This window comes from Chiloscyllium plagiosum, chromosome 5 (assembly GCF_004010195.1).
Source record: "Chiloscyllium plagiosum isolate BGI_BamShark_2017 chromosome 5, ASM401019v2, whole genome shotgun sequence".
Classification (NCBI taxonomy): Eukaryota; Metazoa; Chordata; class Chondrichthyes; order Orectolobiformes; family Hemiscylliidae; genus Chiloscyllium; species Chiloscyllium plagiosum.
In genome coordinates this window covers 110,080,542-110,107,040 of record NC_057714.1, presented here as the reverse complement: position 1 = coordinate 110,107,040, position 26,499 = coordinate 110,080,542, and the positions used below count along the sequence as shown (strand labels likewise).

The window sequence follows — 26,499 nt, the reverse complement described above, 5'->3', positions numbered from 1 at the left end:
AAGGATCCTTTGAGGCCTTGGATGAAAGTGAGGGCACAGGTTTGACACCTCTTGCATGGGCAGGGGAAGGTTGCAGGCATGCAGAGTAGGTTGGTAGGGGGCGTGGACCTAACAAGGGAGCCGCAGAGGGAGTGGTCTCTGCAGAATGCTGAAAGGGGTAGGGAGGGAAATGTATCTCTGGTGGTAAAGCCAACCACATTGCTGTGGGTCTAAAATCACATGTAGATCAGGTAAGGATAGCAGATTTCCTTCCCTAAAGGGCATTAATGAAGCAGATGGGTTTCTACAACAATGCAACCCCATTAGGCTAACATTGAATTCCAAATTTTGTACTGAATTCAAATTTCACCATTTGCCCCGGTGGGATTGGTACCTGTGTCCCCAAAGCATTACCCTGGGCCTTTGGAATACTAATGTAGTCATTGTGAAGATTGGTCCTTGTTTAAATGTACAGTCATTAGCTACTGAAAGGTAGCTGAGGGGGTTGGGAGTCAGTATATGTTTTTCCACCCAAAAATGTATTCTGGACTGTTTTGTGTCTCCCCCTCCCCATCTTCATCCTTCTCCCTTGAAGGTTGGATCTCTGATGTCTAACACGTTGGTCCCACATGCCAGGATGAGCGGGGGTAGTTTTCCCTGGAATAAAGGAAACGGAGGGCAGAGCTAATCGAGGTGACAGTGTGAATAGGAAATCCTACTGACCTTAGTGGAGAGGCCAGCAATTGGGACACTCATTTAAAATAATCAGCAGATTATTAGAGGAGGGTGGAGTGTAGAGAAGATGTAGTCAGCATCTGCCTGAAAAGGTGCTGGAGGCAGAAAAGCCACTTTGTTTTTCACGTAATTCATGGAAACGCACTTGCGTTGTCATCAACGCCCATGGGTTGTGATTGGATATAAACAAAACACCATGGATACTGGCAATCAGAAATAAAAACAGAAAACATTCACCAGTAGAAAGAAGAGCTATATTTGACTTGTAACACTAAGTCTGTCTCTGTGTCCACACAGGCTGCCAGAGACTGAACTTTTCCGCCTCTTTCTGTTTTCATGAGCCAGCAAGTGAGTTTCGGTTGGAGAGTTCTATTGTGACTGAGACAGATAGAAATGGGAGAAGTGGTCACCGGTGTTGCACGACCTCCATGTTTTCTATCAATGTGTGACATTTGGCAAGGAGTCCCGAGTGCACTGTTCAACTGCAGATGGTTATAGAGTGTGCACGCCCTGTAGGGACGCACCCTTTTCCAGAAGCGTTATTGGATATACATCAGGAACCAAGGACCCTAAGCAATTTATTCTTCACCAATCCAGGGTACTGCAATCAGATACAAAAATGACATGACCAACTCTTCCGAAGAACAGCCAAGGGACTGCATTATGCAACTCTTGTGAACAAATCATGCCAAATGCTGTCATTAAGCCAAGGATTAAGGCAGGGCGCCTTTTTTTATTAAGAATCCCTACAGTGTGGAAACAGGCCATTCGGCCCAACAAGTCTGCACCGACCCTCCAAAGGTCATCCTACTCAGACCCATCCCCAACCCTATCCCTGTAACCCTGCATTTCCCATGGCTAATTTACATATCCCTGGACACTGGCTCTTGTGGGGCTGTGGTAGTGTTTCTACCTCTGAGCCAGTAGATTCAGTTTCAAGTCCCACCTTGATGCAGAGGGTGTGTCATTATGTGTTGGAAACAGGTTGACTTTAAGGCAGCCTTCTGATTAATTACAGATATCCTTCTTTAAATCACTGCATGGATTTAGAGCAATCAGAGAAAAACAGGCATTCAGCTGTGTGTGCTTGTTCTGCCAATAAGATTATCACCAAAGTGTCACAGCACAGGAAAAGGCCATTCAGCCCATAGTACCAGCACTAGCTCTTCAAACAAGAGTCATTACCAAGTGCCAATCTCCTACATTTTCCTAATACCTTTCAACATTATTTCTATCCAAACTACCGTCTAATGCCTTCTCCATAATCTCCGTTATCCATAGTCACCCATCTTGGGTCTATGTCCCTTAACACCTTCAACATCAGAATCTATCAGTCAATTTGGAAATTCTCTCATAACGAAAGTGGTTCAACTTTATAGTCTGCAAGTTCTGAAACTGTACCCTGTGAACCCAAATCCCCATCGCACCTTCCTCCTGTCCAAAAATCAACCAATCCCCACTGCTTTGTTGCCTGTCACGCAGGTTAATTTCATATCCATGCTGCCACAGTCCCTTTTAGACCATAAGCCGTAACACTGCTGACCATCCTGCTATGTTGTACTTTTTCCAAGTGTCTTTTGAAAGTCCATGTACATTACATCAAGCCCTTACTGATTCTCTCTGTTAACCCGGTTCAGTATTGACAGTAGATAAGGACAGAGCTGGAAATGTGTTGCTGGAAAAGCGCAGCAGGTCAGGCAGCATCCAGGGAACAGGAGAATCGACGTTTCGGGCATAAGCCCTTCTTCAGGAATGGCCCCCATTCCTGAAGAAGGGCTTATGCCCGAAACGTCGATTCTCCTGTTTCCTGGATGCTGCCTGACCTGCTGCGCTTTTCCAGCAACACATTTCAAGCTCTGATCTCCAGCATCTGCAGACCTCACTTTCTCCTCAGTAGATAAGGACAGTCTATTCCCTCTGGTGGAGAGTATGGGCTACGAGGTGCAGGAGTAACTTAACCTTTGAATCAAAGAAACACCATTCAGAATGTTGTATTAGAAAACACGTCTTCAAACATGACTTCATGGAAGATGGGAACCTGCTACCCCGCTACCCCATAAAGCTGTTGAAATTTCTGGTAATTTTTTAAAAGCAAAATAGATAATATAAAAGATATTAAGGATCATGGATGAAGGTGGGTAAATGCTGTTACAACAGAGACTGACCATGAATAGGAAAACAGACCTCTATTGTCTACTTCTGTCCTTTGGTTCCAATAACAGCACCATTAAGACTAAATAGTAGTATTTGCAAATGACCTCGTACAACTAATTTTGGGAGCTCAATTGGTATTGTCAAAAATATATTATTATTATAAAGGTATTATTTCTTAATGAAGAAACATGCAGGGTTTTCAATTTTATTCCACCCCTTCCTGCTGGATTTCCAGAATGTTCTCTGTCTGGTTTATCTTGTCAAAACATTGTGTGGATGTTGGAGAACACTTGTGTTTTGTCCTATCCTCCCAGCTGTTGGCCAACACGCGCTGATTAAATTTAAAAAAGCAATACCTCACTCTGTCTGAGACGGTCACGTAGATGTTCAATCTGATTCCAAACACCTCCCAAACCTTCCGTCAGCCTGGAGTCTAACAGCAGTGCTGGAAAGGTCAAGGGAAGAAAATAAAAAGTTGAGAGAGAATTTGTTTCAGGAGTTCAAAACCCAGGTGGGGCCTGGACAGAATAGAAAGGGAGAAAGTGTTGGCGCAAGGGCAGGAAACTAGAGGGCACAGGGGGGGTCACAGTGTTTGGCAAAAGAATCAGAGGTGAGGTGAGGGGAAACACTTTTCTAAATGAAACAGAGCAAATAGTTAGAAAATGCCCTGCCTAAGAGTGTGTGATGGAGGCAAGTTCAACTGTGACTTTCAGAAATAAATTACAGAATAATTTTCAGAGAACAAAATCTGCAAGACTATTGGGAAAGGATAGGGGGAGTGGAATTGGTTGAGTTGGGAGCAGATTCTGGCATTCTTGGTAATTCAGAAAGTCAAACCTAACGCTCTGGGAGCACAGGTTCAAATCTCACCACGGCCGCTGGAAAAATTAAGATACAGTTAATTTTTTTAAAATCTACAATCTAAAAAACTCTGGTCTTGGTAACATGACCATGAAATTATCACCAATTGTTGGAAAAACACATCTGGCTCACCAATGTCCTTTAGGGAAAGAAATCTTACCTTTCCTGACCGACACGTGACTCCAGACCCACAGCGACGAGGTTGACTCTTAACTGCCCCCTGAAGTGGTCCAGTGAGCCACTCACTCAGTTCAAAGGCAGTTAGGCATGGGCGACAATTGCTGGTCTTGCCACTGGTGCCCAAAATCCCATGAAAGAATTCATCGGAGTCGGTCTTACAAAGAGCCAGCATGTAGATAATGGGCTGAGTGGCCTCTGTTTTTTAACCATCCTGTGTTTCTACATATAATCAGCCAAAAGAAAGCCTACCGGCTGCTCATTTATTATTCACACAAGATAAAAATAAAAGCAATCGCTGTAATAAATACATAAATAAAAGAATTATCCATTTACTGTGCTGCTCTCATACATACTTTCCATAAGTTCCTGCTCACACCTCTTCTGCATAAGGAGTTGGGGGCATTCCACTTGGACCTCCCCCCGGGAGACTGTGAACTCATGTCCGGGGACTGGCTTCTGTAGTGACTCCACATTCTGTGGTGGGGAGACGCACTGGACCAGTGCCTCCTGGTCCGATTGACGGGGAGATACTCGAAGCTCAAATTGCTGTTGCTCCTCACACCTAATCAGTTCTGCTGTCTGTATTCAGAGAGAAAGAGAGAAAACAAAACATGCATACAACTTAAACAGTGCAATTTTTTACTGTGAATTGATATTTGTAAATTTCATCAATGGTCCCCTTAATTTAGATTAGGACATCTGCTCAGTGTCTACACAGTAAGCAGTCCTTCTCTACAGCTGACAATACCAGATAATAACAAGGCTATTTGCATTTACAGGGGATCCCCGATGTATAAACACCTGACTTACAAACACTTGTACTTACAAATATGATCCCACACCGTGTAATTTCAAAGGCCCCCATACTAATGTTTTCAGTACTTACAAATGGCTATTTTATATTGTTCTGCATTGTGTTCTGACTTCTGTACAAATGGACTTCAAAATGGACTCAAGGACAGAGCCCATTCATAACCCAGAAACTGGCCATATTCAGCACCGTTAGCAGAGTGACACCTGCTAAGGTACCTCAAAGGAGCATCATCAAGCAAAATTAGACATCAAAGTACATTGGGCAGCATGGTGGCTCGGTGGTTAGCACTGCTGCCTCACAGCACCAGGGACCCAGGTTCGATTCCAGCCTCAGGTAACAGTTTGCACATTCTCCCCATGTCTGCGTGGGTTTCCTCCCACAGTCCAAAAATGTACAGGTCAGGTGAATTGGCCAAGCTAAGTTGCCCGTAGGTGCATTAGTCAGACGGAAATGAGTCTGGGTGGGTTACTCTTCGGAGGGTCGGTGTGGACTTGTTGGGCTGAAGGGCCTGTTTCCATAGTGTAGGGAATCTAATCAAAAGATATTTGGGCACAGGACAAAATGTTTAGTCCAAGAGAGTAATGTTTTAAGGAGCAGCTCAAAGGAGAGGCAGCAAAGGTGTATTCCGGAGTTTGGAGCTACTGAAGACACTGTCATGTTCGGGTCTGGGTACTACTCACTGGCAGTTATTGTCAGAGTAAATAAAAGTAAAGTTGCCCAAGTCTTACCAGACCATAGGGCTACCCTTTCATTAGACAGAGAGACAACTGGTGGTGGTTTAACCTGAGGATCACCATGCCTCAGGCAAGGGGACAGAGAGATTGAGAATCCTTCATGGTATCCTCAGCTGGTCTGGGAATTGAACCTATGCTGTTGGTATGACTCTATATTACAAACAAACCATCCAGCCAACCTTCAGAGTTGTTTGAAATAGACCAGGTCATTTCACCTCTATCGGCAACCTTTTCACATAGAGGGTGGTTCGTCTATAAAATGAACTGCCAGAGTCATAGAGTCATAGGGATGAACAGCACAGAAACGGACCCTTCAGTCCAACTCATCCATGCCGACCAGATATCCCAACTCAATCTTGTCCACCTGCCAGCATCCGTCCTATATCTCTCCAAACCCTTCCTATTCATATACCCATCCAAATGCCTTTTAAATGCTGCAATTGTACCAGCCTCCACCACTTCCTCTGGCAGCACATTCCATACATGTACCACCCTCTGAGTGAAAAAGTTGCCCCTTAGGTCTCATTTATATCTTTCCCCTCTCACCCTAAACCTATGCCCTCTAGTTCTGGACTCCCCGGCCCCAGGGAAAAGATTTTGTCTATTTATCCTATCCATGCCCTTATGATTTTATAAACCTCTATAACATCACCCCTCAGCCTCCAACACTCCAAGGAAAAAAGCCCTCGATGCAGGTACAGTCACAACATTTTTTTAAAAATGGATAGGTACATGAATAGGAAAGGTTTAGAAGGCTATGGGCCAAAGACAGGCAAATGGGACTAGTTTAGTTTGGGAAACTTGGTCAAGGTGATCAAGTTGGACCGTTAGGGTCTGTTTCCATTCTGTTTGACTCTATGGCTGAAATTTCTGTTTCTTTGGAGATAGTATCCAATCAGATAAGAGATTGACATTCATTCCTGTATCATGCTTAAAATTAACAACATGTCCAATGACAGAAATAAACTCTCTAAGTCAGTTTGGAAGAATTACTCATTTCCCCTAGTAATGTATTGCGTTTTTTAAAAACAGAGGTACATTATCTAAAGCAGGTATCTTTTCTCATGAAGCTGGTCCAACCACAATAACCTCTTTGTATCGGCAGGCATTTGTCTTCTTGCTGCTCTGAAAATGTGTCATATATCTGCACATCTTCTGGAAGTAACCTAAACTTTGACAGATATAGCATTCTTTTATCATGGCTGGGTACTGTATGTGCCTTTGAGGCTTTGTTGTTCCAAAATGGCAATAATGACACTTAGTTTACTCATTTTTGGCTTGTTTGTCAAGTGACTCTTTATAGTGACTGTGCCTTATATAGTGAGTAGGTTTTGTTGCTTTTCTCTCAAGATCTGAGAGTCTTTCTAGTTCCTGATTCTTGATGTTAGAACAGCTTTTCCCAAAATTAAATTTTCTTTAAACTGTAAGAAATCTGACAAAGACTTATCAATAATTCCAACAACTATTCTATCTCTGAAATCCAATCTCTGAACTCCATTGTCACAGCTCTCCGTTAACCTACAGAATTGGCCATGCTAAATTGCCTGTAGTGTTAGGTGAAGGGGTAAATGTAAGGGAATGGGTCTGGGTGGGTTGCGCTTTGGCGGGTCAGTGTGGACTTGTTGGGCTGAAAGGCCTGTTTCCACACTGTAAGTAATCTAATCTAATTTGTCAATGAAATTACTGATTTCAGTGGAAGCATAACTCCTCTGTTAAATCTTGTTCATTTAAGAATGTTATTTGTTTTCAGATTGAAGTTATGGTCAAAGACATTAAAAGTTCATCAATGCATTTGCAACTCTTTTGATATTTTGGCAGTTTATAACATTATACACAAGAGGTCCTATTGAATACAATAGTGTATTAACTTATTCAGCTTCAGAGTTAATGTTTAATTTTGAAGCAATTTGGTATCTCAAACTTGTTTTCTCCAATCCTGTATCTGTCTGGCATTTCTCTCATTATTCCTTCTTTCATTTCTTTTTTATGTCTTTATTTATTCATTCATGTTCTCATAAATGTGTTGTAAATCTGCAGCAGTCTTCAATTCTTGCATAAAATCAATGCTGATTAAATTATGTTGTCTTAAATTTTACTGAATCTAGCAATGTTGCAGGATTTTCTTTGCAAAGTTTTAAATTCTGTGTGTTGGCAACACTGAATGAACTCCCTCCAATAAATATTTCAATTATCTAGACAAACCTGTTTACTTGTCACTCAGACTGAATAGTTGAGGAGATTGTGGTGGCACTGGTGGTAATCTTTCAGGAATTACTGGAGTCAGAGAGGGTCCCAGAGGACTGGAAAGTGGCTAATGTAACATCCCCGCATAAGAAGGGAGGGAGACAGAAGACAGGAAACTATAGGCCAGTTAGTCTGACCTCAGATGTTGGTAAGATTTTAGAGTCCATTGTTAAGGCCTGGATTGCAGTGTATTTGGAAGGGGGCTGGTAAAACTGGGCTGAGTTAGCACAGCTTCAACAAGGGGAGGTCGTGCCTGACAAATCTGTTAGAATTCTTTGAGGATGTAACAAACGACTTAGACCAAGGGGAGCCAGTGGATGTGATCTCTTTGGATTTCTAGAAGGCCTTTGAGAAGCTGCCACAGAGGAAGCTGTAAAATAAGACAATAGCCCATGGTATTAGGGGCAAGGAACTGGAATGGATAGAGCAATGGCTGACTGGCAGAAGGCAAAGAGTGGACAAAAAAGGGGTCTTTTTCAGGATGGCAACCGGTAACAGAAGCTAGGGAAGAGATTGCTGGGCTTGTTGCTGAGAATAGTTATATCATCAACAGCCATGGGTGAGATTGACTTACGTGGTGCCATTATTTTAAAAAGGCTGTAATGAAAAGCCAAGGAACTATAGGCCGATGAGCCTGACATTGGTGGTGGCTAGGTTGTTGGAGGGAACCCTGAGAAATAGGATTTACATCTATTTGGAAAGGCAAGGACTGATTAGGGATAGTCAACACGATTTTGTGCATGGGAAATTATGTCTCACTAACTTTATTCATGATTTGGAGATGCCGGTGTTGGACTGGGGTGTACAAAGTTAAAAATCACACAACACCAGGTTATAGTCCAACAGGTTTAATTGGAAGCACACTAGCTTTCGGAGCAACACTCCTTCATCAGGTGGTTTGGAGCATCGCTCCGAAAGCTAGTGTGCTTCCAATTAAACCTGTTTGACTATAGCCTGGTGTTGTGTGAGTTTTAACTTTATTCAGTTTTTTGAAGAAGTAACAAAGAAGATTGATGAAGGAAGGGCAGTAGACATTTTCTATATAGACTTCAACAAAGCATTCAACAAGGTTCCACATGGTAGATCACATGAGATCCGGGTAACCTAGCCAATAGGATACAAAATTAGCTTGAAGGTAGAAAACAGAGGGTGGTGATAGAGGGTTGCTTTTTGGAGGTATATGACCTGCGGTGTGCCACAAGGATCAGTGCTGGGTCCACTGCTTTTTACCATACATATAAATTTTGGATAGTTAGCAAGTTTGCAGATAACCAAAATTGGTGGTGTAGTGGACAGCGAACCAGATCATCTCAGGGTACCAAGGGATCTTGATCAGATGGGGTGAGAAGTAGTAGATGGATTTTAATTTAGATAAATGTGAAGTATTGCATTTTGGAAAGGCAAACTAGGGCAGGACTCATACACTTAATGGTAGGATCCTGGGGAGTGTTGCTGAACAAAAAGACCTAGGGCTGTATTGTTTCTTGAAAGTGGAGTCACAGATAGACAGGGTGGTGAAGGTGGCATTTGGCACACTTGCCTTCATTGGTCAATGTACTGAGTACAGGAGTTGGGAGATCATGTTGAGGTTGTACAGGACATTGGTAAAACCACTTTTAGAATACTGCGTGCAATTCTTGTTACCCTTCTATAGGAAGGATGTTGTTAAACTTGAGAGGGTGCAGAAAAGATTTGCAAGGATTTTGTCAGTACTGGAGATATTAGGAGAGGTTGAATAGACTGGGGCTGTTTTCCCTTGAGCGACAGAGGCTGAGGGGTGACCATATACAAGTTTGTAAAATCATGAGGCGCATGGAAAGGGTGAATAGTCAAGTCTTTTTCCGAGGGTAGAGAAGTCCAAAACTAGAGGGCATAGGTTTAGGGTGAGAGGACCTGAAGGACAACTTTTTCACACCAAGGATGGTGAATATATGGAGTGAGCTGCCAGAAGAAATGGTGGAGGCTGGCAAAATTACAACACTTAAAAGGCATCTGGATGAGTATACAAATAGGAAGAGTTTAAAGGGGTATGGGTCAAATGCTGGCAAATGGGATCAGGTCTGAGTGGACGAGTTGGACCAAAGGGTCTGTTTCAATGTTATATAACTCTATGATGAGTATCCTTCTGCAGGGGTCAGTGTTGGCTCACAACTATTCACGTTAAACATTAACGATTTGGATGAAGGAACTGAAGACACTTTTGTTAAGTTTGAGATGATAACAGAGATAGGTGAAGGGACAGCTTGTGTTGAGGAAGTTGGCAGGCTGAATAAGGACTCAGACAGGCTAGGACAATGGGCAATGGAATACAATATGGGAAAAATGTGAGGTTATGCACTTTAGTGTAAAGAATAGGCTATTTTCTAAATGGTGGGAGGCTTTGTAAATCTGAAGCACAAAGGGATTTAGGAGTCCTAGCTCAGGATTCTCTTGAGGTTAACATGCAGGTTCAGTTAGCAGGTAGAAAGACAAATGCAATGATAGAATTCATTTCAAGAGGGTTAGAATACAAGAGCAGAGATATACTGCCGAGGCTGTGTAAGGCTTTGGTCAGACCGCATTTGGAAAGTTGAGTGTTTTTGGTCCACGTATCGAAGGAAGGGTGTGTTAACATTGGAGAGAGTCCACAGGAGGTTGACAAAAATGATCTTGGGGATGAAGGGCTTGCCATATGAGGAACGGTTGAGGACTCTCAGTCTGATGGAGTTTAGAAGGATAAGGGGATTAGGTCAGTTTGGTTGGAATTGTGCACCTGTCTAACCCATGCTGCCTTCACCAATTAAAGAACAGATAGTTCTTTGTGAAGCACGTCTCATTCATCATTAATATAGAACCCCAGGCAAGAGCCCAGCCCCAGGATTAGTCTGGTTGGAGCAAACCAAAGAAATCCTGGGAACTAGAGTGAACACAAATGGAAATGTGTTATCCTGACTCAGGTTACCGTCCTCTCTAAGTCAGAGAATGGTGCATTTCACTCTCACCACTGAGACTTCACACCCTGAATCTGGGAGTACTGAGGGAGTGCTGCACTATCAAGAGGCGCCCTCTATAGGTTGTGACATTCAATCCTGAGAATGGTTAAGGAATAGGTCCCCACTGTGCAGCAACAGTCAGCAGGTTCAGGAACCTTTGAGGATGTAGAGGGTCTTAATTCTTCAGACTTCACCTCCAGCTTCTGATCTCTGCCCCCATCCCCACCCCTCACTTGCCTAGCAATGGATCACCGATGAGCTCCTCACTTCCTGGCACGTTTGCTTCATTTGGGGGAACATGGTTGGAGGTTTACAGGATGCTTCCTACCTGTGAGGCAGAGCGGTCACTTGAAGAAGGGACTGGGCTACCAGGGCCACTGGAGTAGGTCTGAGTGCTGGCCGAGGACTGACTGCAGTGTGTCCGTGACATGCTGAGCAAGCGATGGATCTCCAGTTGCTGAGCTTTGATGGTCCGTTCTAATCTGGAAAAGAGAGAGTTGCCAAATTTTCATTTTGCTTTGCATGATCTCAGAATTCTTTTGCAAGCTCAACATACTAGTCAGGAGGAGCCATAGTCTGTGAGGGTTCAAGGCAATCCGTGAGTTGACGCTCAAGTGAGTTGAAACAACAATGATCAGAGAACAACATTCTGAAATGAGCAATGGGATATACCTGACATTCTTTCAGGATTACTCCAGCAGTACACAAGCCCAACTACTGCTCTTTCATAGCACTTCCAACTGATGATCAACAATCTGAAGGAATCTTCTAAAAATCTTGTGATAACAGCACAGAGAGTGTACCTCCTAGACAATTACACACCAGAGCAGAAATTCCTCAACCTTGTTTTTTTTTTATTCATTCACGTTGTCCCAGCATTTATTGCCCATCCCTAATTGCCCAGAGGGCAGTTAAGAGTCAACCACATTGCTGTGAGTCTGAAGTCACATGTAGGTCAGACCAGGTAAGGATGGCAGATTTCCTTCTCTGAAGGACATTAGTGAACCAGATGGTTTTTTCTGACAATCAGCAATGGTTTCCAGATCCTCATTAGACTCTTCATTCCAGATCTTAATTGAATTAAAATTCCACCATCTGCCGTGGCGGGATATGAACCCCAGAACATTACCTCGGTAACAGTCCAGCAATAACAATATTAAGCGGCACGGTGGCACAGTGGTTAGCACTGCTGCCTCGCAGCGCCAGAGATCCGGGTTCAATTCCCGCCTCAGGCGACTGACTGTGTGGAGTTTGCACATTCTCCCCGTGTCTGCGTGGGTTTCCTCCGGGTGCTCCGGTTTCCTCCCACAGGCCAAAGATGTGCAGGTCAGGTGAATTGGCCATGCTAAATTGCCCATAGTGTTAGGTAAGGGGTAAATGTAGGGGTATGGGTGGTTTGCGCTTCGGCGGGGCGGTGTGGACTTGTTGGGCCGAAGGGCCTGTTTCCACACTGTAAAGTAATCTAATCTAATCTAAGCCATTGCCTCCCATGAGTTGAGCAGGCTTCAAGCTCAGAGGTAGCAATGGCTGCTGTAGAAACACAACAGAGCTGTAACCCCTCACACTCTCAGCCTGCACTCTCTGTTTTACGCCAAGGGGTTACGGACCATTTTCAGGTCTGAAGGTGAGCTCATAGGGTTTGGAAAACTCTGGGCCAGAAACACTGCAGGCAGCATGTTGTAATATCAACTATGACCAAACATGAATTGGGGGAGTGGGGAGGCTTGCAGAGAGGAGAAACCAGTTGTTGCAATTCATACAATTACAGAACGGTTACAGCAAAGAAGATGGCCATTCTGCCTGCTATGTTTATGCCAGCTCTCCACAAGAGCAATCCCATCCCCGGTCTCATTCCCTTGTTTTTCTCTTTGGGTGAGCATCAGATTCCCTTTTAAAATCCACAGCTGAAAACCTGCCTCCCCTACACTCTCAGACAATACACTCCAGACCGTCACCACTTGAGTGAACCTGCCTCCCCTACACTCTCAGACAGTACACTCCAGACCCTCACCACTCGGGTGAACCTGCCTCCCCTACACTCTCAGACAGTACACTCCAGACCCTCACTACTTGAGTGAACCTGCCTACCCCCACTCACAGACAGTACGCTGCACCTCCAAGGGGTGCTATTTCTTGTGAGAGTTTCACAGATTGTGAAATAAGTCAATTACGGAAGACCTAACCTGGGAGGGGCTGCTGGCTGGGAGGTGCTGACAGGCAACCACAATGCTATTGTGTGCAGTTCTGATCACCACACTATCATAGGAAGGAAGTGGAGTCTTTGGAGAGGGTCCAACAGAGGTTTGCCATGATGTTGCCTGGATTGGACTGTATTGGCTACAAGGAGAGGTTAGATAAATATGGATTATTTCCACTAAAATGTCAGAGGCTGTGGGGGTGGCTGATAGATATGTATAAAATTATAAGAGGCATGTAGAGGGTGGATAGTTGGAGCCTTTCTTCCAGGTTGGCAATGTTAAATATTAGGAAGCATAGGTTTAAGGTGAGAGGGACAAAGTTTATAGGAGATGTGTGAGGCAAGTTTTTTTTTAAACACAGCAGATAATAGGTGCCTGGAACATGCTGCCAGGGCAGGTGGTAGAAGCAGATAAAAACATTTAAGAGTTATTTAGTCGGACATGAACAGGCAGGGAATACAGGGACACAGACCATATGCAGGCAGATGAGATTAGTTTAGAAAGGCATGGTGGGCCAAAGGCCCTATTCCTATGCCATACTGTTCCACATCACACAAGGCCAGCTCTAGATTGGATAAGAAGGTGCTCCTTTTCCCAGGGACTGGTGGACCTTTGACATAAGCCACCAGCTCCTGCACTGACATCAATTTGTTGCACCTCTTCAAGCTTCTAGTGAGAGCAGAACATTTTTCTAAAAGAGGTGGAGTTTTAGTTGTTTAGAAGATAGATGCTGCAGGAAACTATCAGGATCAAGTGGTCCCTTGATCTAAAAGGATCAGAGAGGAATTTCTCAGACCTTTTCAACTTTTCCTACTTCAAAATAGACTTGGCTTAATGTCTCTCCCTGCAAGGTCAGAAGGTGTTGAGTAGGGGAGTGAGGTGATCTGTGTTCTGTAGTGCAAATTGTTACAGAGGCTGAATGGAGCAGGGAGTCTTTCCCTGCCCATGGCTGTTCGTGTCTTAAATAACATTATCATTCAAATAGCCACAGCCAAGGCTCCCCCAATAGCTCAGAGAGCACCTGAACCAACCAGCCTTGGGTTCAGTTCCTGACCTTCCACAGTGTAGTTCTGGAAGTGCTGCCATTTTAACGCTGAGGATAAAAGAAGGGGAGGCAATACACCTTTTGAATCCGACTCCCCAGTTGAATAAAACCAGAGCTAACCTTCTTCCTCAACGCTGAGTGAACTACTCATTCAGAGAGCCAGGGCGGACATGTCGGGCCAAATGGCCTCCTTTGACTCTGTAACAATTTGGTGATTGCACAATCATCACTTTTCTGCCCTGTTCCAATATCCATTGGTGTTCAAATAGCTGCCCTCAGTGTTCCTGAATTAGGGAAGGGGACCAGGTGAGTCAGGTATCAATCTCTTGAGGGAGGTCAACACACGATGAAAGGTAAGATCTAAAGCGACTGCGAAAGAAAAAGCATCCGCCCTGCACATTGGCCTATACTAGTGTAGTCACACAGAAATCAATAGAAACACTAGAGAATTAAAAAAAAACAAGAGTGGAGGAGGATGATGGCTCATTGCTAACCACTAATGCTGTGAGGTGCTAAAACGTGTGGACTGCCCAACTGAGAAAGATAGCCAGGGGCTAACTGAACAAATACAAAAGAAACTAGAGGGCATAAGTGAGAGGGGAAACATTTAGAAAGGACCTAAGGTGCAACTTTTTCACGTAAAGGGTGGTGCATGTATGGAATGAGCTGCCAGAGGAAGTGGTGGAGGCTGGTACAATACAACATTTAAAAGGCAGCTAGACGGGTATATGAATAGGAAAGGTTCAGAGGGATATGGGTCAAATACTGGCAAGTGAGACTAGATTAATTGAGGATATCTAGTCGGCATGAACAAGTTGGTTGGTTTCCATGCCTCTAATATTCTATCTAGTGAGACCATGCAATTTGATACAAACAGGATATAATATTTCCCACGCATTGGGTCTGATCTGATGGGATACAATATCTTTTCAATTCTGGTCATTGTTAGCGAGGATAACGATGAGAATCACAAATATTAAAACTCAATTTCCCGATCGCCTTGAAATTACATGGTTTGGTTTAATATTATACAAACTCCTAATTCTCTTGCTCAAAACCTTCACCGATCCAGGAGCAACTCTGGCTGGTAACTATGGAGACAGTAATGGGCTCGGCCAAGCTGTCCTCCCAAGCAAGGAGGGAATGTAGATTCGAGGAATTGCTAAGTGCTTTTGGGCAGTTGGAAGATTTGATATAAAGGTTTGATGACAGCTTACTTGAAAATTAAAATAAAAAGTCTTGCTCAACTTTCTGCTTCAATGAAAGGCACTAAGACATTGTTTCTTTCAGGCACTGTCACACAGGATTCTGCAGGTTTACAGTAGAAAGGCTTCCCTTAAATGTAAAGGAGCATTTTGCATTAATGTTGTTCTTTCATTAATTTTTGTTCTCAAAAAGCAGTACTTTTTGAGGTGTAGGGAAGGTGATGGCTTAGAAGCAGTATCACTGGACCAGACGCCTCAAGCTAATGCTCTGGGTCATGGGCTCAAACCCCATAATGGCAGACGGTGATATTCAGAGCCAGTACAAAGCTGGCCTAATTATAATGCGTTGTTGTTTCAAAAACACCCATCTAGTTCACTAATGCCCTTTAGGGAAGGAAATCTGCCATCCCAGTCTGGTCTACAGAACCATACTCTTTTCTGTACAAGCACATGGTTTTGGGCGTAATGGAGATTGAGGACTGGTTAGCACGCAAAGTCACAATGAATTGGTCTTTTTCAGGTTGGAAAGCTGCAACTAGCAAAGGGTCCTAATTATTTGCTATCTACATTCCTGGCTTGGAGGAGGAGGCAGAGTATAACGTATCAAATTTGCTGATGATGCAAAAAATAGAGGTGGGAGGGCGTGTTGCAATGAAAACTTAAGGGATTTGCAATGGAATATAGATAGTGAGTGGGTAAAAATTGGCAGATGGGGTTTAAATAGGAAAGTGAGAGGAGATGCACTTTGACAGGAAGAATCATGAGACTGACCACTAGTTAAATGGAGAGACTTCCAAAAAAAAGTACAACACAGAGAATTCTGTGTGTTCTTGTGCATTGAACACAAAATATAAGTATGCTGCATAAGTAAGAGATTAAAAATGGGGAAGTCTTGTTACAAGATGTTTTTGAGGCCACACATGGAGTACTCTGTATAACTTAGATCCCCATGACCAGAAAGGCCATAGTGGCATTGGAGGCTGGTTAAGAGAGATTCACTAGGCTGTTTCATGGGATGTAGGTGTTGAGTTATTGAGAACAGCTAAACAGGTTAGGCCTTTATTCATTAGGCTTTAGAAAAATGAGACATTACCTTCTTCAAACATGCAAGACACTTTGATTGGTCTTGAGAAGGTAAAGGTTGGGATGATGTTTCCAAGCATAGGGCACTCTCAAGCGGGGGTTATCAGTACAGAATAAAGGGTTACTCATTTAAAACTGAGATGTAAAGGACCTTCATCTCTCAGAGGGTCTGGAACTCTCTACCCCAGAGAGTTGTGGAGGTTGGATCACTGAAAGTGGTTAAAGAGAAGGTAGATAGATTTTTTAAAAATATTTAGCTGTTGAGGGTTATGAGGAGTGAAAGAGGAGTGGAGAACTAGAGTAGATCAGCTGTGGTCTTCTATCGAAAGGCAGGGTTGGCTTGAGGGGCTGAATGGCCTACTCCTGTTCTTATGTTATATTCATATTCAAAATTGGTGATGAAAAAATCATATAATGCACACTAATGAGACTTGAAAATAATTTGTCATAAAGTACCCAGTTAATAGACTCATTTTCAGACTAAGATCGATGGGTAGCACAGGCCTTCAATGAAGATGATTTATGAACTGGTTAAGAGGAAGGAAGCAGACTGAAACTGTAAACAAAACTAGCTGAAAGGAGGGGAGGAATTGAGTGCGTACTCCAAAGTTCAGTAAAGCACATGAACTGTTGCTGATTTATTTGGATGTGTTGAGAGGCACACTATAATCCTAAGTGCATAGTGTTCGCTGCTAACACTTGGCGGGGGAAGGAAGGATATTGGGGAAAATAAAAACTTTCAAATAGAGGGGTTTAAACTGTTAACTGAGCAAGGGTGCTCAGACGGTGGAAAATATGCTTGTGTATTAGTCTTCATTACTGCATGGATTTTCCAAAGGGAAATTCAAAAACGTTGAGTGAATTCTTGGTCTACTTTCCTTTCACCCCTTAACACTACACCAAGCACAGGAAATGTAACATTTATCCTTTGGAATCATAGGAGGCCATTCAGCCCATTGAGTCCACACTGACACTCCGAACAGCATCCCACCCCTTACCCTATCCATGTAACCCTGCATTCCCCATGGCACATCCTTGGGCACAATGGGCAATTGAGCATGGCCAATTTACCGAAGCTGCCCATCTTTGGACTGTGGCAGGAAACCAGAGCAAACCCCCGTAGACACAGGGAGCATGTGCAAACTCCACACAGACAATCGCCCAAGAGTGGAATCCAACCCAAGTCTCTGGCAATGTGAGGTAATACTGCTAACCATTGTGCCACCATGTCACCCCTTTAAGTCCTGCCTTTCAATTATTCATGGTCCCAAAAGCCTCTTTCAGGATACATAGCAGATTACTTGCACACCTTTCATTTTACTGTGGTGTTTTTGGGGCACAAAATTTCAGAAGTGATACAATGTCGATAACCAGTAGTTACAGATTGCTTTAGGTTAAAAAAAAAGGCTTAAAATGTTGACAAAAAGCTTTGAGTCTGAGGATTGGAAACATTTTTGAATTTAGCAAAGAATAACCAAAAATGCTTCGATAGATATATGAAGAGGAAAAGGTTAACATAGAGACAACCCTTCACAGCAATATCAGAAATCCAAAGATGAGGAACCGAAAGAAATTAATATTGCAAAAGGCTTGCAACTGACAGCAAGACCACAAATGCATGAGTTTGACACGGCTTGCATTAAGTAAACCTGCTCCTGCCGAATCTTCCAAGTTGGCAGAAAAATACTCCAGGTGAAAACCCACAGAGAAACATCTGTGTCATTTGCCCAAAACATTTTTTTTTCAAAAAGGAAAAACACCACGCTCTTTTCAGCTTTTTCTGAGGTAACTCAAAAGTTGGATACTGTCTATTTCTTGATCTGTTGTAATCATCAACAAGTTCAGAAACAGAGCTGAATGAACACAGGCAGGGGTGACTGGGGAATGAGCAGGTCTCGAAGTTCCTCATGTATTCTGAATGACCACACCATGGGACCTCTCCTCATGTATCATGCATCAATGTGTGTCTCTTCCCCAACACACAGGCTTCCCTGCCAGGAGTCAGTCTGACTGGCAGGCTTGGTGGGGAAGGGAACGCAACAGCAAGTTGCAGGAGTTGTTACAACTCCAGCAAACCTGGAGATTTCTGCTGGCCTTCAGCTGGTCCTGCTGTGGCACTTAGCTGCTGCCCAGAACTGCCCCTCAACACACAAGTGCCCAAAGGCTAGTGAACTGCTGCAGCCCACTGCTACAGCACGCCAAGGAGGGTAATTCTAACATTGCCAGTCTCTGTAACAAAGTTTAATTTATCTGAAGTAAGCTGACTAAGGATAGGGGAATCCCAAACTAGAGGGCACAGATTCAAAGTGAGTGGGAGAAAGATTTAAAAGGGACCTAAAAGGCAACATTTTCACACAGAGGCTGGTGCATGCATGGAATGTGCTGCAAGAGGAAGTGGTAAATGCAGATACAATTACAACATTTAAAAGACATTTATACAGATAAACGAATAGGAAAGGTAGAGAGGGATATGGACTAAATGGAAGCAAATTGGACCAGTTCAATTTGGGATCCCTGGTCAGCATGGACATGTTGGACCAAAGGCTCTGTTTCCATGCTGTCCAACTCTATGACTCTAGCAACCCCCTCATCTTATTTCTGTTAAACAGGATGAACTTCAGAATGTTAAGATCCAACTTGACCCCAATGTTAAAATTCTCCCTATTATACATAATGATTGGAACCATGTGGATTTCATTAAGTATGAGATCCTTGATTGGTGTTGTTAACCTGAGCCAATCAGGGACCCCTAGCTGACAGAAATAAACAGGGGAAATATTCCCTACCCTCCCCTTCACTTAAAAAATATAACCAGGAGTGTGGAGTGCATTACTTCCCATATCAAAAAAAAATAAACAGGAGTGTTTGACTCTGTGCTGGTTGGTGTCACAATCAGTATGTTACTGTTGGTTTCTGCTTCTCTCTTTTTTGGAGGGGGAAAAAATCTGATTCCTGAATTGGCTGAATTATTTAGCCAGTTTGTTAACTGACATTCCTAAAAAAAAAACAGGGGAATGGCCACCCGCGTGTTTTCCTATCTTCCTGGTGGTGGAAATTGAAGGAAATAAATAAATAAATAAATAAACAGGGGAATGGCCACCCGGGTGTTTTCCTATCTTCCTGGTGGTGGAAATTGAATAAAGATTGGTGCACTTTGTCTTTCACTGTGTCTCACACCTGCACACACACACCATGGGTGCTGGGGATAAAATAAGCACTACCGCACTTAGGTGGTAGTGTGGGGGTTAAAAAAAGAAAGGGGAAAAAAAAACAGGGGACAAAAAAAAAGAGAAAAAAAAATAAACAGGAGATAGGTGGGAGGGATGGGGGCTTGCTGGGTCTGTATTGTCTGCACTTTGTATGTAACAGTATTGTCTAATGAAAAAGAAGAAAAAAATAAATAAAAAATAAAATAAACAGGGGAATGGCCACCCGGGTGTTTTCCTATCTTCCTGGTGGTGGAAATTGAATAAAGATTGGTGCACTTTGTGTCTTCCACTGTGTCTCACACCTGCACACACACACCATGGGTGCTGGGGGAAAAAATAAGCACTACCGCACTTAGGTGGTAGTGTGGGGGTTAAAAGAACAAAAGAGAAAAAAAAATAAACAGGGGAATGGCCACCCGGGTGTTTTCCTATCTTCCTGGTGGTGGAAATTGAATAAAGATTGGAGCACTTTGTGTCTTCCACTGTGTCTCACACCTGCACACACACACCATGGGTGCTGGGGAAAAAAAAAATAAAAAAGAAGAAAAATAAAAGGAGTGTTAAGGGCAGTGTTTGTCAAAAAAAAAATAAACAGGGGAATGGCCACCCGGGTGTTTTCCTATCTTCCTGGTGGTGGAGTTTGAATAAAGATTTGTGCACTTTGTGTCTTTCACTGTGTCTCACACCTGCACACACACACACCATGGGTGCTGGGGATAAAAAAAAAAGCACTACTGCACTTAGGTGGTAGTGTGGGGGTTAATAAAAAAAAATTTAAAAAATAATAAATAAATAAAAAGAAGAAACAAAAAAAAAGAAAAAAAAATAAAAAGTGGTTAATACCGCACTTAGGTGGTAGTGTGGGATAAAAAAAAATAAACAGGGGAATCAGAACATTCTCCTTCAGGAACTGACTCTGCTGGTTGGTGCTGTAGTCAGTGTGTTACTGTTGGTTTCTGACCCTTTTTTTGGAGGGGGAAAAACCCTGATTCCTGAACTGGCTGAATTATTTAGCCAGTTTGTCAACTGGCATTCCTTTTAGTGAGGACTGATTGTGTATCAGGAGTTTAACATAATGTGTTTCAGGTGTAGCTCAGTTCTCAGGGGATTGTTGTTTCACTGGCTGGTTACAGCCTGTGTTATGCTTTTTTTTCTTTTTCCTTACTTGTTGAGGAAAGGACAACGTTAATTTTGTAGTTGGACTTAGCCCTTGGACTCTAGTTTCCTTTGTTTTTTGTATGTATCCTCACTGTTTTTGGTATTTGTACTGAGCCCTTGTGGAAGACATACATTTCACCACAGGAGCTGTTCCTGTGGGGAGGCTTAGCCCTGGGACTGGGCCTCTGAAGATTGAATACCTGTGTGTGTGCTGGGAGGTGAGCACTTGCTGTATCCTGGAGTTTGGGAGAAGACCTTTTCTTCAGGAGTGGACCAAACCCCTGTGAGTTAACTGCACCTGTACAATGTACTATGTTCCTGTAAGTGGGCCTGGTTTTCCAAGGCTGGGCCAGGACTCCATGGAGACCGAACATCTGTGCTGTGCATTTGCTGCCTTCAGGAGTGGACTCTGCCATTGGTTGCAGACTTTGTTTTTAGCAATTAGCAGTTTGGAGCGGACTCTATTTCTGACGATGCACATTGTATACTGGAGTGGACTGTGTTCTTGGCAATGGACTCTACATTTTGAAGACTCTATATATTTGGACTGTGTTTTTCAGTAATTAACTAACTGTATCGTGTTGTTTGTTGGGTCTATCACCTGCACTGTCTTGTGTCCCTGGGTCTGGCCGGTCTTACTGAGAGCTGGTAGGCCCATGGGTTGTCCTGAGAGCCGGAGGGTGGGTAGGCCATCCTGAGCCTGAAGGTTAGTAGGCTGTCCCAAAACCAGAGGGTGGGTAGGCCACCCTGATCAGTTACCCTGAGAGCCAGATGGTGGGTAGGCCGTTCTCGGAACGACAGCGCTCAGAAGGGGTGATCAGGACGGGCTGTCCTAGAGGTGGTTGAAAGGTGTCAGAGCAGCCGAGATCCAGAAGGCACCTAGGGGCAGGCTGAGATCCAGAAGGCTTGTGGGCTACCCTGCACCCTGTTGTCCCAGAGAAGGGGACGGGCTGTCCTAGAGGTGGCTGAAAGGTGTGCCAGGATAGCCCACTGGTCGGATGATGCAATGGGGTGGGTGAGAGACCAATGGTACATAGGGGCAGACCGAGAGCCAGAAGGCGGGTAACCGTCTTCAGTGCTGTCACCCTGGGTGGGCTGTCCTAGAGGTGGTCGAAAGGTGTCAGGGCAGACCGAGAACTGGAAGGGGTATAGGATGGACAGAGCCGGAAGGTACATAGGGGCGGGCTGCCATAGAGTGGCTGGAAGGTGGGAGGGATGGGGGCTTGCTGGGTCTGTATTGTCTGCACTCTTTATGTAATTGGATTGTTTCATGTACAAATGTCATTGATGTATTTTCATGTTTAAAACTGGGATTTGAGGTTTGTCCTCATTTCTCTGTAAACTGATTGAACAGTAGGGGTTTGGCACCTGGCTTTGCTGTTCCTCTCCCTTGTAAAATTGCTGTTGTATACAGCTGTATACATGTTGACTGTTTTTCTGTAAATTCTTGCAATTGTTTAATAAAATATAAAATAAGGAATCAGAAAATTCTACTTCAGGAACTGCCTCTGAGCTGGCTGGCCAAAGCCAGTGTACTGGGCATAGAGTCATAGAGATGTACAGCATGGAAACAGACCCTTCGGTCCAGCTTGTCCATACCAGATATTCTAATCTAGTCCTATTTGCCAGCACTTGACCCACATTCCTCTCCTCTCAACCCTTCCTATTCATATACCCATCCAGGTGCCTTTTAAATGTTGCAATTGTACCAGCCTCCACCACTTCCTCTGGCAGCTCATTCCATACACGTACCACCCTCTGTTAATAAAGGATGACTTGGTGACAGGATACCAGCCTGTGTGCAGTATAACAGCCTAGCAGCTGCTGCTACTCACCTCCCTTTGATCTTCAAAAGGTTAGCGACGTCAGCACAGAGTGGGACAACACCCTTTCGAGAACTTCTGATTACAAGTGCCACAGCTCTCGAGGCAATCTCTTTATCTTCATCCCCACCATCTATTTCCGAGCCACTCCCTGAAGGCAAAGATTTTAGGAACAGGGAAGAGTTTAGAAACAATTCCATTAAATCAGGCTCACCAAGCTACAGATTGCCCTGGGTGAGGGGGCTTCATAAACACCCCCACCTGCCCAGTCAGGTTGGAAGGATGCTCTAAGATGTGACTTGCATAAGATCTGCATTGATAAAACACTTTGACAGGCCCACTGAGAGACTTCAGAAGCAGGGTCACTGTTGTAATATAGGAATGATGTAGAGGTGCCACTGCTGCACCGTGGTAGACAAAGTTAAAAATCAACTAGGCAAAAGTAAGGACTGCAGATGCTGGGAACCAGAGTTTAGATCAGAGTGGTGCTGGAAAAGCACAGCAGGTCAGACAGCATCCGAGGAGCAGGAAAATCAACGTTTTTGGGCAAAAGCCCTTCATCAGGAATTTTGTGTTCTATTATGTTATAAATCACACAATGCCAGGTTATAGTCCAACAGGTTTATTTGGAAGCACTAATTTTTGGAGCTACTGGATGAAGGAGCAGCGCTCCAAAGCTAGAACTTCCAAGGAAATCTGTTGGCTTATAACTTGGTGTTGTGATTTTTAACATAATATGGGAAACATAAGTCAGTTTGAACACAGCAAGATCCCACAAAAACAGCAACACTGCACTGACCAGATGATCTCTTTTTACAAGGGACAAAATGGCCACGACATCAGGAAAGACGTCCCCAGTTTCCCTAATAGCTCCATGCAATCTTCTACAGCCAGCTGAGAGCAGGTACCTTTAAAATATCATCCAAGAGACAACACCTGCAACAGCAGGGGCACATTACTGCAGATGCTGGAATCTGTACTGAAAACAAAACATGCTGGAGATCACAGCGGGTCAGGCAGTATCCATGGAGAGACAGCAAGCTAGTCATAGAATCATAGAGATGTACAGCATGGAAACAGACCCTTTAGTCCAACTCGTCCATGCTGACCAGATATCCCAACCTAATCTAGTGTCATTTGCCTGCACTTGGCCCAAACCCCTCTAAATCCTTCCTATTCATATACACATCCAGATGCTTTTTTTTAACAATACAGTGCAGAACAGGTCCTTTGGCCCTTGATGTTGTGCAACCTGTGAACTAATCTAAGCTCATCCTCCTACATTATCCCATCATCATTCATGTGCTTATCCAAGGATGGTTTAAATCTCCCTAATATGGCTGGGTTAAATGCTGTAATTGTATCAGTCTCCACCACATCCTCTGGCAGTTCATTCCATACACGTACTACTCTCTGTGTGAAAAAGTTGCCCCTTAGGTCTCTTTTATATCTTTCCCCTCTCACCTATGCCCTCTAGTTCTGGACTCCCCCCACCCCAGGGAAAAGACCTTGTCTATTTATCCTGTCCATGCCTCTCATGATTTTGTAAACCTCTATAAGGTCACCCCTCAGCCTCCGACGCTCCAGGGAAAACAGCCCCAACCTATTCAGCCTTTCCTTGGAGCTCCACCCCTCCAACCCTGGCAACATCCTTGCTTGTTTTGAGTCTAAATGATGTGAAGTGTGGAGGCAGCAGCATTTATGCAATAGTGTGAGGGTGTGGAAGGGAGAAAGGCTGTTGATAGGTCACATTAAATGATTGGAATGTGGGAATAGCAGAACAACGGTGTCGAACAGACAGGCCCACTAGGGTGTTGGGGGGTGGTGAGGGAGAGACAGGACCTTGTGACAGAGGATGGAACAAGTAAAGCTAAAAGAAAGGGAAGGAATAGGAGAGGGTTCACAATAGGAGTGGGCGGCACGGTGGCACAGTGGTTAGCACTGCTGCCTCACAGCGCCAGAGACCCGGGTTCAATTCCCGCCTCAGGCGACCGACTGTGTGGAGTTTGCACATTCTCCCCGTGTCTGCGTGGGTTTCCTCCGGGTGCTCCGGTTTCCTCCCACACTCCAAAAATGTGCAGGTTAGGTGAATTGGCCACGCTAAATTGCCTGTAGTGTTAGGTGCAGGGGTAAATGTAGGGGAATGGGTCTGGGTGGGTGCGCTTCGGCGGGTCGGTGTGGACTTGTTGGGCCGAAGGGCCTGTTTCCACACTGTAAGTAATCTAATCTAATCTAAAAAAAAATCTGAAGGTGTTGAACCCCATATTAAGCCCAGAGGCTGCAAAATGCCTGGCCAAAAGTTGAGATGTTGCTCCTCCAGTTTGCGCTGGGATTCACTGGAACACTGGAGGACAGACCCATGGGCATGCAAGCAAGGCGCTGTGTTAAAATGACCAGGAAGGTTGGGGTCTTGCCATGGCCACATACATCCCATGATTGCAGACAAGCAATATTACCAAATATCTGCAAACAGTATGTGCCAGATCGACTGAACCCTCCTGACACATTTCCAATCCACTTACAGGACATGTCTGCACTCCAATGTGTGACTTCAGACTGCATTTTTCATAACACAAACATTTTAAACACCTCAACTCGATTACCCTTTTATGCAATCTGTGCTTGTAATTAAACCCTTCAGATTCAGGTATCATTCTGCTGAATTGTCATGCACCTCCTCCAAGGCCAATATTATCTTTCCTGTGATCTTGGATGTCTTCAGGAAAATTTGCCATGACCCAGTTCTTCACTGTAGAAGTCTGTTACCATTTGAGAGAGCACCATCAACAAATGTACACAGTTTGTCAAAGTACAACAAATCAATTGTGCTCTTAATCCTGTCTTTGAGCATTAGATCAGTCATTCCCAAAATAGTCATAAACCACAGGGCTGGTAACCACACCTACAGACACTGGCAGTTTGGGGCCACAATATAACATTGTCAGGGCAACACGGAGAGTGACAGAAAGAGAGTGTGAGAAATGGCAAAGACTGTTACAGAAAACACCTATCCTGAAACTGTCTTGCATACTCTATTAGCTCCAGATTCAACTCATCCAGCACTCTCACGCTCACTTGAACCTTCCCACCTCCATAAACCTCCAAATGCATGTCAAGTTCCCTACACCCTTCAGGCCCTGACCTATATAGACTCTGAGTCAAATAAGGTGCTGACTTTAAAATTCCCATTCTCGCTTGCAAATGACTTCACCTTCTCCCTAACTCTGTAATCTCCATCCAGCCTCCAAAGTATTTGCCCTCCACTAATTCTAGCCCCTTTAATCACTCCACCACTGGTTTCCAAGTTGTGGGAATCATCTCCCTACAACTCTCTGCCTCCCATTTCTTTCCTTTTCAATGGTCATTCAAACCTTTCTCTTTGACCAAGTCTTTTGTCACCTGACCCAATATCTTACTTGAGCTCTGTGTCATATATAGTTTCATAACACTCCTGTGAGATGTTTTAATGGGTTAAAGCCATAACACAAATGTAAGTTGTTGATGCTGTTGTTGTAGAGAGGAGAACGTGAGGGCTGCAGATGCTGCATGTCAGAGTGAAAAAGTGTGGCACTGGAAAAGCACAGCCAGTCAGGCAACATCCAAGGAGCAGGAGAATCAACGTTTCGAGCATAAGGTATTCATTAGGAATGCCTGAAGGGCTTGTGCTCAAAACGTCTACTCTGCCCCTCCTCAGATGCTGCCTGACCGGCTGTGCTTTTCCAGCACCATACCTTTTGACTTTGTTGTAGAGAGGCCTGAGTAAGTCAGCTTTCCTAATTTTCACAGTTAAAACCCCACATCTCTGAACCGCATGCACTGATCCTTTCCCAGTTACACCGAATGCCAAAATTGCATCAGTAACTCTAATGGTGAAGGGTTAGAATTAAACCAAAATTATAATTATTGTGGAGAAGACCAAAAGACCATAAGACATAGGAGCGGAAGTAAGGCCATTCGGCCCATCGAGTCCACTTCGCCATTCAATCATGGCTGATGGGCATTTCAACTCCACTTACCTGCATTCTCCCCGTAGCCCTTAATTCCTTGTGACATTAAGAATTTATCAATTTCTGCCTTGAAGACATTTAGCGTCCCAGCCTCCACT

General features: G+C 44.0%; 1 protein-coding gene across 2 annotated transcripts in view; it reads right to left on the bottom strand.

Annotated features, from left to right (window-relative positions):
• Positions 1 to 26,499, bottom strand: part of LOC122550137 — an 81,445-nt gene that overhangs the window by 38,192 nt on the left and 16,754 nt on the right. For both annotated transcript variants that reach the window (XM_043690777.1, XM_043690776.1), the window contains 4 exons: positions 22,407 to 22,545; positions 11,002 to 11,155; positions 4,263 to 4,488; positions 3,225 to 3,313 (listed from right to left, as the gene is read on the bottom strand). In XM_043690777.1, coding sequence (XP_043546712.1) covers positions 3,225 to 3,313; positions 4,263 to 4,488; positions 11,002 to 11,155; positions 22,407 to 22,545 — 608 coding nt within the window. The remainder of the gene's footprint in view (positions 1 to 3,224; positions 3,314 to 4,262; positions 4,489 to 11,001; positions 11,156 to 22,406; positions 22,546 to 26,499) is intronic.